General features: G+C 39.1%; 1 protein-coding gene across 1 annotated transcript; it reads right to left on the bottom strand.

Moving 5' to 3' along the window:
- Positions 1–9,061: 9,061 nt before the first annotated feature.
- On the bottom strand, positions 9,062–18,679 carry TYRP1 (tyrosinase related protein 1). The gene is made up of 7 exons (XM_071580641.1): positions 18,301–18,679; positions 15,468–15,790; positions 14,152–14,356; positions 13,069–13,236; positions 11,363–11,542; positions 9,815–9,961; positions 9,062–9,267 (listed from the first exon to the last, which is right to left on the bottom strand). The coding sequence occupies exons 1-7, from the start codon at positions 18,677–18,679 to the stop codon at positions 9,062–9,064; spliced, it is 1,608 nt and encodes a 535-aa protein (XP_071436742.1).
- Between the last annotated feature and the right edge of the window lie 2,162 nt (positions 18,680–20,841).

Here is a 20,841-nt window from a genome sequence, read left to right as displayed (position 1 = left end):
ATATTACAATAACAACACTGACACACAAGGGAGATTGCTTTAAACTCACAATACCCCAGCAGTATAACCCAGTGTCCTGGGGCACAAACCCAAGGGGGTTTGTTTGCCCTTGTGCTGAGACCCCTGTGGCTCCCCCCAATCCAGAGCAAAAGGAAAAGAAAAACCTGTTGGTGCAGGCGAGGGCTGTGGTCTGGGTGAGAGCGGTGATCTCCTCCTGTCAAGGTCCTGCTGCTACTCTGGATCCGACGAGAGGTTCCCGAGGTCTTCTTACCCACCACTTATGTACCCTCAGGGAGCACTCAGTCCCTCCCCCTGGGCGGGGACTCGCACAATGGGTGATTAACTCTGGGAGCCAGGGGTTGTTGAGCTGTTGATGGCCAATTAGCAGCTCCGCCCCCCTCAGGCTGGGTGTGAAGGTGATAATGGCTCCCTGGGCAGCTGCTGCTAATGGCCCATTGTCCTTGGGGAATGAATAGAGGGGGTAGAATACACAGTTTTGATCATCCCCACACAGGGTTAGCTGGTCTCTCCTGCTGAACTAGGACACCTCCACAGCAGCATCAGAAGGAATACCACTACTGTGCATTGGCTTGTGTCCAAAATCTGGGAGACAGTGGAACATGAACATGGTAGTGAGAAAATAGCAGGCCGTTTTACTTCTGTCAGTTTTGACACACTGTGTCAGTGATACCTTCTAAATCTATTAATCCTCCTTCTGGACCTCATTGCCATGGTCTTAGAGAGTAGAAAAAGGAACACAGGAACAACATTCAGAAAAGGAGATTATTATTTTCTTGGCTTTTTTTTAAAGGCAGGAGATGAGACTGCTGCACTTGCTGTGTCACAGGATTGTACATGAATTCAGATGAATTAGAACTGAAAGCATACAGAGAAGGTCCAGGTTTTCAATGTGTTCAGAGCAACTTGTACCAATGCCCCTACTGACTTCAGAGGCATTAATCATTGCACACAGGGAACACAGAAGCATATCTGAAGCATTATTATTCTTTCTCTGCTGCTTTGCCCATGAACATGCATGATTTCCTTAACCATTATTGCCACTAGGCAGAGATTGTAAATCCCATTTATACAATTGGTCCTCTGGGCTGCCCGTCTCTGCCCTCTGAGCCTAATCCTGCTCACAGATCCCCTCAATGGATTTAATGGGTTACTGACTGATGTTTCACCCAATCCTTACAACCTCTTCCAAGCCACTCCCTGAACCAAGACCTTAAAAAATACCCTCACCCAGAAATAAAAGGCTTTTAAGTTATCCACCACCCCCGTGTGCATATGTGTTCCTCAGGAACCAATCCTATACCCCAGTTCCCAATAATGGGAAGGTTCTGTCTTCTGAACAGGGACAGAGGTACTCTTGTTGGGAGCATATTACTAGCTCTTCAGCCAGTTCTGAGTTTTGCAGATAGAGTGGCCTAGGGAAATGACAGCAACTGAAACCCACACCTGGCATGGATCTTCTGGGCTCTCCTAGAAAACATACCACACTGATTATTTGTAGCACTTGGCTTCTCATTGTCCCCAGAGCATAGGAGGTCAGGAAGTGCATGTAGAGCAGGTCATATTGCTGTCCTACTTTTTATCTTGCTGTTGAAAAATTTACTTTTGACATCTTAAAGGCAGTCTCTCCCCTCTTTTTCCTTTGTGCACCACTTGATGTCAGCTAGTCTTTCCTTATTTGATTAAGGGGACAGATGTTTATTCACTACAATAGCAGCTATACAGTCCAGCTCAAGTCTGTGTCATAAACACAGAAAGGTCTGTGTTTGCCCTTGCACTGATTAAAAAAACCATAGTGTCACAAGATAAATGTCAATGAAAGTGGTGCTGAAGGCTGATCCTATTTATTATGGGAATTGAATAGTGTTATCAAAGCTCTCAGGTGTAAAAGAGTCAGTTAGTACAGACAACCTCAATATCTGTGAAAGGAGTAAGATAAAGAGAACACATTCAGTTATTGCCAGGAGTGACTCTTCACCCATCCACAAGACAATTATTTTAAGTGCTACAAGGAAAGGAAATATGTCATAATTTAAAATGTCTTGAATTGCTTCCATCCCTCACAATTCTACCAGGAAAATATTTAACATGGAACAAAACCACTGATATCAATAACCTCTCTCATCTTTTAACAGTAACTTCACTAACACCTCTGGATAGGGAACAGTAGGGAACAAACTGGACTGTGAAATATGGAAAGAACAAGTCCTGTTGCAGACCCACATGGAGAATGATGCCAGCAAGCAGTCCTGACCTAACTGGTGACATACATGAGAGACTTGTTCTTGGAGTTTGAAAGTTATGCATTTTACTTGTACGAGTTTTAGTTCAAAAGGTTTTATTTTCACACTCCCTGCATGGTTGCCACCTCTTCCATGTGTTCCCCCTGAGGCTTTGTTCCTGATGACTCATCATTAGACATAGGGATTGTCTCATGGGTCAGGACTGCCCCGCCTGGAGGGCATCCTCCCCACCCATTGCCAACACAGCTGCCAGTGCTGCTGGAGTGATCCTGATGGTCCAAAGCAGGGTGGCACCATGTTGGGATTGCCCTGCCTCGAGATGCCGATATATCCTGCAGAAGCACGCCCTCCCCTCCTGTTGGCTTTCACCTCTGACCTAACCCCATTGGTTATCTCACCCGTCTGTCCCCAATCCTTTGGTTTCTATTGGGTTTGATCTTTCCATTGCCTCTCTTGGCTCACCAAGTGCGGAGGTCACTTCCCCATCTGGAAGCCTTAACCAATCCTGTCCAAGTTCCAGCACCTTCCCCTCAGAACTCTATAAAAGCCTCGTGATTTCACAATAAAGGGTTCTCACCATGAGTCTCCTAGAGTGAACATCTCTTGCACTTCCTGGTGGAGAGGGACTTGCGGGGACTGTCTCTCCTGCCCCCCAACACTGTATAACTGGAGCCCAACCAGCAACGAACCCCGATTTTCTGCTGTGTAGAGATTCCTCCAGGATTCCTGGCACAAGTGAAGGAGTGGTGTAGCTCCTCACTCAATACAACGTCCACAGCTAAGTGTCTGGATCCCAACCTACTACGCCAAAGGTGCGCAGCAGCAGTGCAGTTCCTCTCCTTATTTCCCCTTCCCAAGTTTTGAAAAAATGGGGATGTTACTTTCCAAACACCACAGAGAAACATAAACACCTGAAAAGTGTAATATATCTTCAGGGCCACCCTATAGACAAAGAGTCTCTTAAAGTGTTGATAAAATGAATTTTTCCTAACAAATATGCTGTTCCTCATAACATAACTTATGCAGAATGGGACAAACTTGGAAAAAGACTCTGGAGTGCTACACAAACTAATGATACTCTGGCATCACAGGTGACTATGGCATGGAGAATTATTCTAGACACATTAGATAAAAATGAAACTAGAAAAATGCACGTATGTGAGGAAGGGACAGATGTTTGATGTGCGTGGCAGGCATCGTGTATAGAATTACAGAAAGAAAATACATTTTCAACACTTCCATTACACACATTTCACTGCATGCCTGGCAGAAATGCCCCGACCCAAGATGGCGGTGGCTGCGTGGCCAGCCTGTCTCTTCCTCCCCTTACACAAAGAAATCACATGCCTAGATGCTATGTCACAAGGTGGCCACACTTATCCCTCCATGCAGCCAGAGGGCACTGCACCTCTTGTATCACCACTAAGCAGCGGCATTTACCCCACTGCCCCTCTAGGTGCTGCTGTCCCTCCCACAGTAGAACCTGCTGATGTAGTGCACCCCACTGCATCGTGGGATGCCGCTGTGAAGCCCTCCGCACTGCTCGGGGGCATGGCATATTCTATCGCATTGCAGGGTGGAGCAGTCCTCCCTGCAGCATCGCCCATAGGCGTGGTGTACTCTGCTGCATCACAAGGAGGAGTTGTCCCTCCCGCAGTGACCCCAGGTGGTGTTTTTTCTGCAGAGCCACTAAGAAATGCTGCTGTTTTTGCCATACCAATGAGTGCTAGTTATTCCACTGCCCAGCTTGGTGGTGCTTTCTCCACAGCTCTACGAGCGAGTGGCACCCCCCCAGAGGAGAGCGGGCCACTCCCCCTGGCCCTGCCCACTTCCATGTTTATAGAAGCTGCCATTAGCCAAGATGGTGGCCCCCCATAGCTGTCTCACGTCACACAACAGGCAACAGCAGAAGAAGATTTAGAATTAGTGAAAGCATTTCCTGTTTTTACCATCCTAATGGCCCACCCATCTATGAACCTGTATCCTTTCCAGTTCTGAAAGACATAAAAAAAAAGCAGTTTCCAAATATGGTTTAAATTCCCCTTATGTCATTAGTGTTTTAAAGTCACTTTTCATGGCATACACATTCACACCAAATTACATTAAAACACTAGCTATGCATATTTTACACAAACACAAACTTCGCTCTTTGAAGACGAATGGCAAAGATTAATTAGAAAACAGGCTGAGGTTACCTTCTCCACTACTGGTGTGACAGTACTGGACACATTTAATAGGCTAGAGTTTGACCATATATTTCCGGTTTGGCAAAAAAAAGGATTCCTTTAAATTACTTAAATGTGTCAAAGAATTTAGCTTTTGAGGCAATTCAAACCATCACTAAGGTGTCTGAACCCACACCATCAACCACCCAAGTGCAACCGAAACACACGGAGCCCTTTATAGACTTTGCTGAGAGACTGAAAGATGCTATTTCAAAACAAATTAAAAATCCACAGGCACAAGATGCACTGGTTTTGAAATTGGCCATTGAACAAGATAATGACGATTGTCAGGCAATATTAAAATCCGTGAAAGATCCAACTCCAGTGGATATGGTCAAAGCCTGCAAAAATCTAGGATCACATATATACACAAAATCCCTGATAACTGAAGTCATGGCAGTACAACAGCAACCAAAGGAAACTACCTGCCTCCATTGCAAACAACCTGGACATTTTAAAAAAGACTGTCCTTCACTCAGAAAGAAAACACCTGCAATGCCACCCAGCTTGCGTACTTGCTGTAAAAAAGGTTTGCACTGGGCAAGCAGTTAAAACTGAAAATGCTAATCTGCACCTGCATGAGACCAAAAAGACACTTATGGCCAGAACATATCATCAGTTACTGACCCATTGTTTTTAAATTTTAACACCAACTCTAAAAGGAGTTGGGTAAACTTTTCTTTTACAGGCAAAAATATTTGGAACTGTCAATGAAGAAACCTTTTTTTTTATTGTTGTTTTTTTATGGTAACTGTGGATGTGATTTGTGTTAGCATGGTCATATACCCTAACCACTCTCTGTTTTAAGCATATGTTTTACAGCTTTGCCCGTTGCTGTGTCTGCTAGATCATCTCCATCATCACCATCATACTGATCCATCTGGTCATCACATCATCAGAGCCTTCTACCATACCTCCTCCCCTTCCAGACTGAGTCACAGTTAATCATAGAAACTTACGGTTTTCCATGGCTAAATCTTTAAAAACTGATTCCCCGTGTCTTTTTTTTTCAAAGAAGTATTTCTTGCTGCTTTTCTTCCCTGACAGAACAAATATTAATCCCAATACTATCATTAATTTAACCCATCCACTTTCTTTAAATGAGGTAATACCTGAACAAAGCCTTCCAAACCAGTTATTATACTGTGCAAAATTACAGAAGTCTGCATTAAGTCTCTAATACAGCTCAGGCAAGTAATCTTCATTTCTTGGCATCTTCTACCAGCATCCATCCCCATACACCTAAGCAGGTCTGACCCTGTAAGATTTAGACCATCAGCAGGAATTTGCAAGTACATGTACATGCACTGTGATATCATCCCCACTGCTCTGCCTTAACTGGTGGTGCTTGCATGGCCTAGTCCTAAAATTGTGTAGTCAACAGAAGCCACTATGAGCATTAAACTTCTGGGCAGCCCCCACAAAGCCAAACTTTCTAATTACAGCTGATTCCCTTTGACTGTCTTGAAATGGTTAATCCTTATCTTGCTTTAGTTAATCAAGTAAAAAGATTAATAGTCCCTGATGATAGCAGTTACCTAGCAGAGACTGTAGCCTGAATCACCTATTCTAGGTTTCCTGATGCTAATTAAACTTTGCCTGCCTCAGGAAAAGAGCCAAATTGCAGCCTCAGGAGGTGGCTAAGCCTAAAGATCAAGTTTGACTTCAGGCTCAGGTTATTTGCAGCCAGATAATTGTTACCACTGCAGATTTAAATTTTTCCAGGTGGTTCATGGTTGGTCTGTAAAGTCTTAAATACAGTAAAATATTTCAAACCTACCTTTGTTGTCTTCAAGGTAATCCAACATGTAGTTCTTGGAGAGTCTCCTGGCACTAGCCTTTCCCCTAGCTGGTCTGCTCTGTCCTATGCTTGTTCCTCTGATAATCTGCATCTAGGAAGGTGATATCTGAAAGCACTGATTTTAGATGGAGGAACACCATACTTTGCTGTAGGTGAAGAATGTGAAAGCCCAAATTTTAACCCTCTAGAAATTTACATTATCTCTCTGATTTGTATGGAAGTTATTCTTTGTGCTTGATGAAGAGACGTTCAGACACATGGTCAGTCCAATAAATAGCTAGGAATAGAGAAACATGGGGATTGTACAGGCTGGTTCTACATGCTCTTTAGACATAAGGAAAGTCTTTTGATTTGGACTCTAAAAGCATGTTCCTTATACAATGATTAAGTAATTTAAAAAAACAACCAACAAATATTTAGGGAAATATCTACTTACTTTCAAATACTTCATGATGTCAAGCATAGAGTCAAGCAAGCATTTGACCTTTGAGGACACAAAGTGCTACTCTGAAATTCTGTTTTATTTTTAAAATATAGTCTTTGATCTGTAGACCCTTTTCACTGAAGTAAGTTCAAGTCCAGAAAGTCACGCAAATACCTCAATTTTATGCTGTCACAGATGTCCTTCCAGACAACACTCATACCTACAGAGGAACCCAAGCTGCATTCATTATCTCATCCCTTTACCTAGTATTTTGGTCTCACTCTCCCAGGTGAGACCATCTATCATGTGCCCATCTCTCAAGGACTATCAAAACTGAAAATTAAATGTCTCCAACCTCTGGTGGTAGGTCGTAGAAATTTCTCTCTTCTCTTTCAGACTGTGCATACCTGGAACATCAATGCAGTGTTATTTGAGAACTACTGGGCTCCAGTCCTGTCAAGCTTATGTATGCTTCTTTTCATCCATTGAACTAAAAACACTTTAGAAAGGAAGTTTTCTTTTTTATTTTATAAATGAATCAAATGAGTCACCGAGGTAAAAATGTGCTAGCTATGAACTTTCATCAGATCAGTAACAGTAAGAATAGAATCCAGGTCTTTTGACCCCAATCCAAAGTGTGTTGTATTACCCTGATTTAACCCCCTGAAATCAGTAAAGTGCATGACTTGTTAAGTTGCTACTCAGTACAAGCAAGAATGGCAGGAAAAGACATTTAAGCTGGAACACAAAACTGCCGCTTGTGTATGTGAAATACTTACTGGCTAGACTATAAGTAAAAACAAAAGCATAACAAAAAATACCTTTGCCTAATTAGCTTTTGTGTCATGGGTGTCACAAGTGAAGTTTATCTTCCCCAGTATCAGTTAATGTGTATAAATTTTTGCTGCTGTCCATACCACATGCTTGGTAAAATGCGTTGAGATGATAATCCTAGCCTAGCACTTGCCTAGCACTTGTCTTCATACTTAGGTCATTCTCAGTATGTAAGCTTGTATCTCCTTACAGCTGGGTATGTGTGCCCTGAACACACCTGGTACTGAAACCGATGAGGTTACCATAGCCTGTGACCCTTACTTCTGCCTAGTAACTTAGTGTCTGGGAGAGCTGCCTCAGACTGAAGAAGCTCAATCCAAGTTATTGCCACTTCTGTTGAAGCTGGTTTGAGACAGAAAGAGAGACAAGAGTCTTCTTGATTTTACAGTCTGACAATTAAAGATTTGGCTGTATGGTGTGGGACTCAATAGTCTGAAACCATGAACATCTCTATATGCCAGCTGAAGACTGGTAAATTAAATTCAATAACACATCATAGGAAGACAATCAGATGATTTATTGGTACACAGTGAGGATGATGAAGAGGACGTGAGGCTTAAAGCCAGATACCTCATGCCCTAGCTCAGGCTGTAAAGGCAGGTGTCAATCTGTTGCTCTCCTGTTGTCGTGTGTTGAATAAATCAACATGAGCTGCTTAAGGCTATTTTCCCAAGCACATTCTACATCCTGATGCCTAGGGCCTTCTTTCAAAGTGGTTTAAACTCCACTATGAGACAACTGAAGCAAAGTCTCTTTGCTGTGGAGAACGCCTTGCCATGGGACTAGTAAGAGAGAGGAGGGGAGCAAGAATGAAAATGAAAATTAAAAAAAAAGAGTAGAATGTGGGCTACTGCCAGCTATCCTTTCAAATGAATTCGCTTTCAGGCAGCTGTATTTGAACATAAAGCTGGATTGGCTTCAAATGTGAATTTCTTTTCACAGATCCACCTAAAATCAATAGTAAGTTCAAAACTATGTTTTGTGAATAATGTTAGATTTCAAATACACGTTTCCCCTCAGAATTCCCTGCCTGGCATGCTGACTATTTTGAAAAATGTTTCTACTCACATAACCAAGGTGTCTATTGTATGTTGTAACACATTTCTACTCGGCCTACTTGTCTACTTGTATTTAGTATTCAGCTTCTGTCCTGTTCTAGACTTGACATCTTAGCAAAAGTACCTCTTAAAAGAATTCTGGATATAAAGGTTAGGTGAAGTCAGATGACATTGGGTGTTTTCAAATTAACTAAATTTCACCAGATTTTACAGAAATATGAATGGAAAAGGCTTGCCTTTTGATTGTTGAAGAATTTTGTAAAAACCAACACAGAATTAGCATTGCAAAGGTGACTTACTGATGCATAGGTGTGATGAAAGAGGAAGTGCAGCTTGAACCAAACATCTCCAGACAACTGATAGTTTATGCTCTTTATTTTAAAGCAGAAGAATGACCACCATTTATGAAATACAGCAAAAATAAACAGTTTCAGTCAAATGCAAAAAGTATCATCTCTTCAAACAACAGACTGGCTTGGTGTTGGTATGCCATCATAATCATCTGAGTAGTGCTGATACTGGTCGGTAAGAAGAGGCTGATGCAACTCATCCTTATTTTTCTTGGCACGTACAATACATGTAGCAGCAGCAAAGATAATTGCAACAAGAACCAGTGCAGTCACTATTGCTATAGTTATCATCTCTGTGACACGGAGAGCCCGACCTACAGGAAGAAAGCAAAAGGAAAAGCTATTAAAATGAAATGTCAAGTATATGGATAAACCATCAGAGTGACAGACAGAAGCTAAGCATCTGTCATTATTCAGTGAGTTGTGGAATAGAACTAGTTTGAATTCTGTTTGATAAGATTTGTTCAAAAATGCAAGAAAGTTCAGTCTATCTTGTTCCACTCTAAAGCCAGTTCTGGATCTTTCTTCTGCCATCTGGTTTGTGAGGGATTAGCATTCTCTGTAGTGATTTATTGAAAGTATATGATATAGGAATAAAGACCTTCTGCAAGGTTAAGATCCAAATGAGAACTTCTCCCAAAACTGAAGTGGATAATGGGAGCTTCATGCTGGAACAATCTCCGATCAGTATCTATACTAAATCCCAAACACACATTTGCAACTTTAGTCAGGAAAGGAGAAAAATATCTTTACAAACATAGGTATTGGTTGTGAAATTTGAACAACTTTGCTATATGATGCATGAACTTAGAGGGACAAAGGCATGATGAAAAGAAAAAAGGTATCTAAGTATCAATTTACCTGGCCACTCGACTTCATAGCTGTATCCCAGGTTTTCTGCTGCAGTTACAAACATTTCATTATTGGTAATTGGAGGCCAGAAAGGCACCATATTGTACTGTCGGTTATGTCCAATAGGGGCATTCTCCAGCGGATATGTTGAAATATCTAAATTTTAAAGTCAAACAACATTTCTGTAAATAAAATCAAAGTAACTTCCCCTACTTATTTTTTTTCCTACTCAGCATTTTGAGTACCACAGTTTTGTTCTTCCTAACCTAAGTTATTCCAGAAAGATTGGTTTTCTGGAGAGACAGAACCTGAGCAGAGGGCTCTGTGCTGTGAAAAACCCAAACCACTGATATATTTTTTTTTAACAGAAACCACCAGTAAATTCTAAACATTTCTGCCTGTGTTGGGCTTTTAATTTCTTCTCACATGGAAAAGGAGTAATATGTATATATGGAGGACTGGGAAAGGCTTGTTTCTGTGTTCTAGCTTTGCATGATTCCAACAGTGATGAACACCGCTCTTTCTTCCAGTTCTGGAGGACTGCTTATGTTAATTCCAGTGGAAGATTTTTCAATGTTATGTTAAATCAGAAGAAAGTCAGCTGAATTAAAAACCAAGCAAACACCCACCCCCACTCCCACCCCCCCCCCAGCAACAAGACCAAAACCAACAACAAAAACACCCCCTACAACATAAGAAAAAGGAAATCCATTTTGGTAAGATGATGCAAAACCTTGTGATAGTTCATGCTACTACCACAAGGGGATAGTCACTCTCTAAGAGCTACATGAGAAAATTACATGAGGCGGGTTGTGGAAGCTGCACAAAGAAGTCTCATTTGTGCAACTATAGCTGTTTTCTGTAGAAGAAGAAAGAGAAGAATGGATTACAAGACGAATACAGTTGCTGCTTTGTGCCAAACTGACATACAGACATAAAGGTTACGCAAAATCATTCCCTAGTTCACTTATGCCAGTCTCCTTCCTTCTTTATTTCTTTTTTTTCCTTCCTTCCTTGCAATTGCTTTCTTCTGTTCTCCCTTTCTCCATCTCTTTCACTTTCTCCCTTATTACTTTGCTGTAGCTTTGGAATTAAAGAGGCAAGAGCAGCAACAGTGATCATTCTTTACAAGTATATGGAGATGGTTATTGAATGCTGATTGTTTATCCCAAACGTGGTGAAAAATGAATCTGCATGGCATCTGTTCTTCTCTGACAAGAAGAAACTTGGGTATTTGCTTCACATAACAATAGAATGTCCTTCAAGGTTTACACTGTATTTTGTCTATGGAGACAATGTTTTTCTCATGTTGTTTTCTTGAACTGTGTCTGGTAATTCTGTCCACGTCCCTTCATAGAGATTGATTTGTAAATGGATGTTGATAGGGTGAGAAAGAGCTTGCTTGTTATTACTTTGTTAACTATACTAACTGTTAAAATTGCAATCCCTTCTCCTAAGCTTAAGAGCATCTTGCTGTTCCGAAAGAAGCAGCTGAGAGCCTGTGATTACAAAGGCTGACAACCACTCATCCTGCCTCTGTATTTGAGAACATCTTACCTGCAGAATGCCGTCTCAGCCACTCATCAAAAACAGCATCTGTAAATGTGTGCAGGAGGACAAAAATGGGATCATTTGGTGATAAATGAGTTTGCCCTCCTGTCCCATTCAAAAATAGATGAGCCAAGTTGTGAAGACTCCGAACTGCTGGATCATACTTTCCTGAAGGATCACTGTACCCTGAATATGCAAAAAAAGAAAAACACAAAAAATTGGAATAAAGATTTTGTTTGGAAGCTGCAGTCTCAGATGAACACTTCTTTTTACCCTGAAACAGTTTTATATTGTTGTTTTGCCTTTCTTAAAATAAATGGGTAGCTAATTCTTTACCTACTGGTATTTGAGAAATGTCCCTGGAATTCATAATTTTCAAATCAAAATAGCCCTTACAAAATAACACTGACAATATGGAGTTCAAGGCTACTGGAATCTAATGGAAAAATGACCAAAATACAACATATCAGAGCATGAAAGAAAAATATGTTTTTAGACCCTAACATATTTCTCAGCATAACTGAGTTGCATGTGTTTTTTTAATTGCTGACTAAAGAGGCTGTATTTTGCCATCTATTCTAATGAGACAACTGTTGTGTTTCCATACATCATTTCCATGTGTACATGCTCTGTTTTTCATCTTTGTCAGTGAAGATAGGCTTTGCAAATTTGTTAGTGCCCAAAACCTCATAACCCTCAAGTCAGATATCAGGATCTGAAACATCATGAAAAGTCCTCCTGATTTCAAGCTTTGGGCAGTCTTTACAGAGGTATATATATATATATCCAGCTAATTGGTTAAAGCCAGGTTTAGATACCTAGGTATTGATCGCCCATTTGTCAGATTTGGTTAGTATTCAAAATTTTCAGATACACTTAAAAGGCTGGTGCATTTTTCTTGATTTTGCTCTTCAAGAGAAAGAAAATGGAGCAGATCCTCCCCATAATAGGAGTTACACATGTTTTTAAAAAGCCAGAGTATCTATGGGAGGTCTGGCAGGGATCTGAACTGTCACTGTAATCTCTTCCTGTCAAAAAATCTGGATCATCAAAGTACAGAACTTGATAGGGTACTGGGTGAACAGTATAACTCAAATATTTAAGTTGGTTTCTCTGTTGGAGCTGTGCCTGTTCAGATGACAGTGACTGAAATTTAATTTTAAATGTGAAAAGTTTATAGAGGAACATTTCTATAACCGAGACAGTAGGACTAACATGTTTAGCAGTAAATCTTGTACCCAGGTCTCAATTACTATTTCAATAACACTGCACTAACTACTACCAAAGCTTACACTTTGTTTTGCTTTCTCTTATTTGTTGTAATTCTTACACAAGAATAGCTTCCAGAAGCACATGTTTGCCTCATTTAAAGATGCAGCTGAATCAATCTTCAGACAGGGGCTGTCTGTTTTCAACAAGAGCAACCTATTAGCTGTGTTTCAAGGACTTCATTTCAGCTAGGTTCTACTTATTGCACCAGCAACAGACTTCTGAGACTTGCACACATTTCAAGAGACATAAGCTGTAGCTACAGAGTAATTTATGCAGAGCTTATTTCCACTTAATACTAAATTTATATGTAATGCTGAGAACAACGTGTTCTTAGTGTCCAGTAGCCTGTTTCCAAATTCATACTTCCAACAGGAAAAATGGCAAGCCTGCTTCTTGACTTATTTGGAGTTGTTCCAGGTGTATTTATTTGCCATGTTTACCTTCTACAGTGTTACGGAAACTGTCAGTTGAATTGGAATAGAAAGGAGGAGTGTCAAATACACCAACTTCCAAACACTGAGCAACATCCTCAGGCTCTGGGAGACGCTGTACCATAGGACGTGCAACATTTCCAGCAGGATTTCTTCGGATGGGACCACCCTCAGTGCCTGGGGATGGAAAGAAGAGAGAAAAAAATACACAGAAAGCATCTTTCTCATGACTGAACCATGGAGAAAAAACATCCCTCCCAAATGACTTTACACTGAATTAATGGGTCAGTTGCTCATGTCAGGTAAAGAATCTTCATGTGGACCTCTGTTTTGGATCCTTTGCACCACCATGTAAAAAATATCTAGAAGCCTCTTACTGAAGGTTATTGTTCTTTAAGTGCTTTGAGAAAATTCTCTAAAGATTTTCAGTGTGATTTTCTGATGAGACTGAGGAGGAGTTATGAAGATATCCTGAGAAAGTAGTTGGGTAAAGTACTATGGTTGATTATGTAAATGACTAATGCAATCTTGTGGTGTTTTCCCTATTTTTATCCCCTATTTCCATGACACTGCTGAGCTGTGGCTTGAAGGGATGAATGTAAAAGAAAACTTACCATGATGTTTTTAACTCTTGTAGTTTGGGTAGGTGTATTACAATGCAATACTACTCACATTCAAAACTTGCTCCACATAGTTAAAGTGGGGATTTGCTAAATGTTCTCATTTTAAGTCCAGAATGCTATGAAGGTGGTAAGTGGAGTAGTCTGAAGAACACTTCATTTAAGAAATGACACTACCAAAATTAATTATTTGTGGTTCAGGAGCTGAATAGATACTCCATAAGAAGGGAAGGAAAGCATTTGGTTCTTCCTCTGCTACAAGCTCCCAATCAAATTTTGAACTGCTTGGTGTCTTGGTGCAAAAACTGACGATGGATATATACTATCTTAAAAGACTGATGAAACATGGATCAAGAGTATTAAAAAATAACACTGTAAGACTTTTTGACTGGGAAAAGCCATTGCAGTGTAAACTATATTTATTTATTTTGAGAGGATTTTCTCACTGATATTTTGCATCATTCATACTTACTGTTACAGATGGTTCCCAAAGTTTCATAGTCTTCTACATTTTCACATAAGACTCGCCACTGAGAGAAAATTGAGTTCTGGCTTATAAGAGAGACATCAAAATTGCTTCTGGCTCCCATCAAGTCATCTGAGCAGATATCACAGGTATTTTGTCCTGTTGCAAAATTCCAGTAGGGCAGTCCAAAAGTGGGGTCCTGTAGCATGTTCTAAACCACATAAATATAGTGTTATTACATATGTGATGCAGAAAGCTATAATATTTCCTGCTAGAAGGTTATTAAAATGGTTAAATACATCTTAGTAAGTGTCAGAAGCTTGTCTCATAGAGACAATTCTATGGGAACATTATGTAAAAGCTTTTGATTTTTTTTCATATTGATGCTTTGTTCAACAGGACAGATAATTGAACTGTTGGACTGAGTCATGGATCTCCCTCATTAATACAACAGGACCTCTTCCATGAAACCATACTGTGAGTATGTCATTTTTTGGTTCTAGTATGGACCAGTTCTGGAGTTAGTCTGCCAAATTGCTTTTCATAATGATGAAGTCTACTGGCATAAATAGGAATATATATTAAATCACAGAGAGATAGATCTTCTCAGGCCTTTCACATAGTGAAATGTCACTGATGTCAAATTTGTGTTTTGTGAGGGAGTTTGTACCTCAGCCTGAAGTAAAGCCATTAAAGTTGGTGGAAACACCAAAGTGATATCAGACACTATTTAATCCTGACCTTGAAAACTTAATCTTGCTTTTTTAGACAGGATGATGTTCCATAAAATACTATATTCTATTTATGGATAGCTCTGCATAAGGAAAAGGAAACACGAGAATAACTGATTTATGGAACAGTATATATAATAAAACACTAATGTGTCTAATCAGTTACACAAATAAAATAGAATTCTGAATCCCCAAGCCATCTCTGTTATTATTTTTTAGAATTTCTGTTGATTTGATTAGTCTTATCCAAGAATCATGACTTTTGGATTAAAAAACCCACTGGAAATAACTTTGTCAGTCCAATAGAATGTATTATATAGATATATATAGAATTTGTATCTATTTTTACAGGAGATGTTTATGTAATTACCCTGATTATAATATTATTTTATAGCATCTATATAAAAATTACAGTTTAAAATCTAAATCCATTCTCTTAAATTTAGTGTACTCAATGGGTTTCCAAAATTGAAGCACAATTATTTCAACATGTAGAAGAAGTTTCTATCTTTTTTTGCCTACTGTAATAAAGAGAGAAGTTATTTAACTGTACAAAACATTGCATGAACACATGAGTAACATGAACTTCACCTGCATGTCTCTTTCCAGCTGCAATAGATGGTACCTATGCCATGTGACAAAAGCTGGTCCCTCATGAGAGAAATCAACTCCTCCAAAACTCTGTTGCCCTGCACCAAGGAAAGTTTTCCTGACAGAATAATAATGAGACCACACAAAGTAGTTATAAATGGAGATATTCTCGAACTGTGGTGTGTTGCCATCAGGTCCAAATATTTCTTCACGCCTTCGTGTGGCAATAACAATGTCAGGATGGGTTGTCACCTTGGCTTGGTGTAAGGCATTCACAAAGCGATTCCTTTCTTCTGTGCTGAGATCCAAAAGATTTCTTCTGACTATGATAATACAGAAGAAGTAAGTTACCAAAGTAATAGGCAGTTAAATCTGAACTCTCAGAACTAATTTATTGTGTTCCTAACAGTTCTGGGTAAGTCCCTATTTCTGCAAGCATTCATCAGGTTTTTTTATTAGGGTAATTCACTGAGCATAAATAGAAAATGTTATTTATTATGAGAAAGGCTGAGACAAAAATAGAGTCCTAAACCTTGAGATTTTAGTACTTTCAGAAGTACTGTCACAGATTATCTTTCCATCCTGCCAGAGAAAGGACAAATACAGTACTTTGTCGTACAAACCTTTCAGAACTTCATCCAATACACTTAGTGTTTCCTGTATGAGTAGTCTAGAAGAAATGAATACTATAAAGCAATTTATAAAAATCAGAAAGTCCAATGCTTGGCAATACAGTGAAGATGAACATTGTTTATGCTTGAACCTTGTAGGAAAAATTGCATATTCACCAGTGAATTATTGTGAATTTCTCACAGTACAATATCTCTCTTTAATGCCATTACCTGTCACTATTAACAATAGCCATATATTAGTCCTTTTCAGTAGTATATCTCAAAATAATTTAAAATTATTTTTATCACATACAGACAGTGAAAGAAGGAAGAAAACTGATTCTTTCAAACATATTTCAGCAAGAAGAACAGAGTTCAGATCACCTCAGTCCCTCTTTCACCTGGTCTCAGAAGATTTAAGGCTAAGTTTAGACTAGGATGCAGGTAGAAGTCCTCACAATTGTTCTTCAACATGTACTTATTTTCATTATTAACAAAAATGCTGCAAAAATCCATAATTGTCAAAATGAGTGATAGATTATGTTCCTATGGGAAGCATCAGGTCTTCAGCATCAAATTATATGAAGAATAAAACTGAATTACCTTTCACTACATAAAGTGGATTCAGTGGTGGATATTTTGGCATTTTAGAACTTTAAAAAAATACATTTATGAAACACAAATTTCTTCCAAGGACTCTGTATTCTGAAACATACTTTTCTGTTTTTCAGAACTGAAGTGATATATTAGCCCTGATCATTAAAGATTTTTTTTCTTCTAGTGTTTTAAGTAGTGAACTACAAATATCCATCTAATTTTGATTTATTTATGCATTTTAACTTTTTCACTTTTCAAAGTGTGTGCCTGAATGACAACAAACAATTGTGACCATTATTAAATTTAGTATGAATTGAGAAGATATGAAGACACCAAACTGCATTTTACAGCTATTTAATATGGATAAGCCAACAGTAATCCTGTAATTATTTCTAAAATTTGAGCAGATAGGTCCAGGTCTAGGAATGGACAAAAGAGATGACTTCTATGTGGAAACTTAAAGTACAATAAGAAGCTAATTCACTCCTTTTAAACTCGTGTTATCATGCATGATATATCTGATTTGCTAAGCATTTTACTGAGTAGTAAAGGATTTAATAACAGAGAAAAGTGAAAAGTGCCCTTGTATACCCCAGAAAAGCAGCTAAAGTTGATTTTTGCCTGCCTCTGGACTTATATTGCTAAGTCTGTGTGTCTTAATATTTATTTCTTGGTTATTCTTCAGAGTTATCATCATTGTAAAAGAGGACAGGCCAGAACACCCGGAAATGCAACCTGGCTTAGCAGATCCAACTCATGAACCTGCTTTCTAGTTTGCTTCTTGGAGTTCAAAGGATGAAAAAAAAACCCTAAGATTTTTCCCATAGCTCATAGGTTTGGACTTTTTTAAGACATCTTGTTGTTAAAATTTTTATTTGCTAAGCAGTCCTTTGTTAGCCATTGTTGGAACATATACTCACATTCGTGGAGCATTTTCTTTCTGGTGAAAATAATGTCAGTGCTAATTTCTCTTTCTGCAAGAGGCACTGGACATATTGTGGACTAAACTGAAACTGGAGAACTCTGAGAAAGGTTCAGCAGTGGGTGGACTGAATCATCTGGTGACAGTTCCTCGTTGTGATTTAGTGGTTCTAAAGATATTGACAGCAACTAGGTAATTAAAAATTTACAAGGCCAGATATATGGTTTAGAAATGTATTAAGGGATTTAGAATGAAAAGAGCTCCTGTCACACTTAAAGTAGTCACAAGGTATTGAACATACCAAGATATGTATTATTTCCAGACATATTCACAAACACATATATTTGTCTATATACATTGCTGTCCTTTTAAATAATTCTAAATAATACATTTATTTTCTTAAGTAATTCCAAATAATTAAATTTTTTTCAGCTTAGGTGTTCTATCCTTAAATGGACTTGGTTCTATTCCTGCATTGAATAGAGATTTAATTTTTCCTTTTATCAGGTAGTATACAAAAGTACTTAATACACAAGCTGAACAGCTCATCTAGCACCTTCCTTAGTAACTCCTATTGCAACATAGCTTTGCTTAATAAATATAACAGATATTTTGTACTTTAAAAAGGAGAAATATGATAGGTACATTTAGAAGCAAGCAGTGACAACAGGCAACTTTTATGTCATATTTCTGATGCTCTTACCTATATTAATTTGCTGGCTACAGGTAGGTCCAGTCCAGCCAGGTCGACATGACCCGCAGTTGTAGCCAGAAAAGTTACCATTGCACCGGCAACTTTGGTTGAAGAAGCGAATGGGCCATTGCTCACGGTCATCCCGCCCATCGTGGATGTACTGTGGGCCGTGGGGACGTGAATCTACAGTAACCTGTACGCACCGGCCCCTTCCCGTAGACACACCGCAGCGGTCAGTACCTGGCCCAAACACAGGGAAATAGTCTGGGCAACACATGCCGCTCCTTAGGGACTCAATAGTTGCACACTGACGAGGGAACTGAGCTCCAGCTTGGCCTATCATGCTAAGTGGTAGCAGGGAAAGGAAGAGCAGTGTGGGGATCTGCATGACAGTGGAGCCGGCTTGTTCCAGGAGCTGGCTGTCCGCACACACTGACTCCCCTCTCCTGTGACAGGACACCCAGCTCCCTCTATGGAGAGAGAAAGAGAGAGAGAAAAAGAGAGAGAGCAGAATAAAAACAAGTGATACAAACCTCCAGGCTGCCCCTTCCACTTAAAAAAATTTTTACTAGCTCTACACTTCAATACTTTATCTGGAAAGGCAAACAACTCTGACCACAGACACTAATGTTCTCTTCTCATTAACTGCACAAAGTATATTAACTGTGTTGGTCTACATTTGCTTATTGACTTCTAAGTTCTTCTGAATGTTCATTTACATTGTACACCTGCCAGTCAGATTTGCTTCACTTCCAGAAAATGCTGAAACACATCTAAGGCACCAGTTTTCTGAACCTTTATTTTCACTGTCCCTCCCCTCTCCCTGGTTCATGCCTTTCTTTTCTGCATTTAACTAGTGTATCTTGTTCTCTTCTCAGCAATTCCCCTCTGTATTCCCTTGCTGATCTCTGATGACAGCTCAATCAAAATGTGAAGATACGCGGCTTTCATGCATTGTACCTGTTCTCTCTTCCTGGTACCTCTCCTCTGCTGAGATTCTGTTCTATCTCTGCACGTCCTGTGGCTGTGTCTAACCTGAAATAAGCTCAGCTAATTTGTCTCCTGGTTCAGTCTGCTTGCTAATCCTTCTTCTACCAACACAGTATGGCTTGGCCTCACCCTCCTTCCTCTATTAATCCCCTTTCTACTTCAGTGCATTTCTCTGGACTTTAAGTACTTGAACAGCACATGATTTCTTTCATGCTTATCTCCTTGTGATTTTACAAGTTTTAGCAAAGGTCAGAGACAAATACTTGAATTCAAAACAGAACAAATGTGAAGGTTTTTTTTTTCTTTCTTTTTTTTTAATTACTTGCAAAGAAAGGCTCACTTGAAAACACACAAAGAACAGTAAAGAAATCACATTTAACAAACACATAAAAAATTCTTCAGATGGCATTTTCAAGATCAGGCTGAAGTAAGTGACTAAGATATGTTACTGATAAAATGAAACATTTTAATCTCAAACCTACAGCTTTTAGTTTAACTATTTCTTTTGATACTAAAATAGAAAGGCAATGATCATATTGAAATTTCTTGAAGTGCTAAGTTCTGAGCAGGTGCTATGAGAGTAATGAAACAAAGAAATAGAGAAAAACTCAACTCTGAAATGAAAAAATACTTCTTTCATATTTGCAAAGACAAATGTCACTAAGCAAAAATTACCTTTTTCAAGGTCTAATGCTCTTTCTGAGCTTTCGGTAAGAATGCATTTCAGTAAAGTGAAGATGTTTTGTCAAGAAACAACTGGCACCAAGACAAAACATTAACAATTTTTTCTGGGAAAAGCTTCAACCACAATGTATCTGACATCAAACAGAAAATGGATTACCTACTCCTTCTTCAGCTTCCCTATATGCAAGTCAAAATGTGAGCATGCACCCAATTCTGGCAGAACACAGAAATAGCTTTTCTGTGTGTTTACTCTTAACAATCTGCCATGCACCACAGCAGTGAACTTTGCCTCCTGTACCTTATATAGCCAAGCATGCTGTAACTTGCTTCATTGTTGGACCTAGGCTTTTAGTGCACTTCTCAATATCATTAATTCATTCTCTGTTTGCAGAAATGAATGCTTGCTTATATATTTAAATGAACTTCTTTCCTTTTCTGATTTTCATTTCATTATCCATTTTAGCCTATATTCTCTTCTTTACTATCTTATTCTTGTTCGTTCCAAACCTAAACGTTTTCTCTTTGAACATACATGTGACACAAATTCACTCTTACCATTTCAGAAAGTAAACCACAGCTAGTAAAAAACCTTTTGAGATTTTATTTGACAAGAACTCTTAAGTTCAAAGAAACATACAGGTTTTAGCTATGAATATTTAGCAAATACAGCAAATTCATAATAAGCTTAGAAGGGATAAATTCTGCTCCTTAGACAAAGCCCTAGTAAAAGAAAGACTGGGCATTCCTGGCATCATAAAACTTCCCTTTAAAATGGTGGACCTGATTCAGACCTTTTGTAAAGCTTCTGCACAGAAAACACCTGTGAATATGTTACAACATACTACTTGATCTTCTCAGCTGAGGATCATTTCCCTT

The sequence above is a fragment of the Pithys albifrons genome, chromosome Z, assembly GCF_047495875.1.
Source record: "Pithys albifrons albifrons isolate INPA30051 chromosome Z, PitAlb_v1, whole genome shotgun sequence".
Lineage (NCBI taxonomy): Eukaryota > Metazoa > Chordata > Aves > Passeriformes > Thamnophilidae > Pithys > Pithys albifrons.
Note: the sequence above shows the minus strand (reverse complement) of the source record. Positions and strands in the feature narration are given on the sequence as shown.

Bases quoted from the DNA above. Each gene is read 5' to 3' on its own strand.
- TYRP1 (XM_071580641.1), bottom strand. From the start codon at position 18,679: ATGCAGATCCCCACACTGCTCTTCCTTTCCCTGCTACCACTTAGCATG. The intron at 13,237-14,151 runs GTAAGTATGAAT...TTCCATCCCCAG, and splicing joins TTTGGGAACCATCTGTAACA to GCACTGAGGGTGGTCCCATC. The intron at 11,543-13,068 runs GTAAACATGGCA...TTGCATATTCAG, and splicing joins TTTCCGTAACACTGTAGAAG to GGTACAGTGATCCTTCAGGA.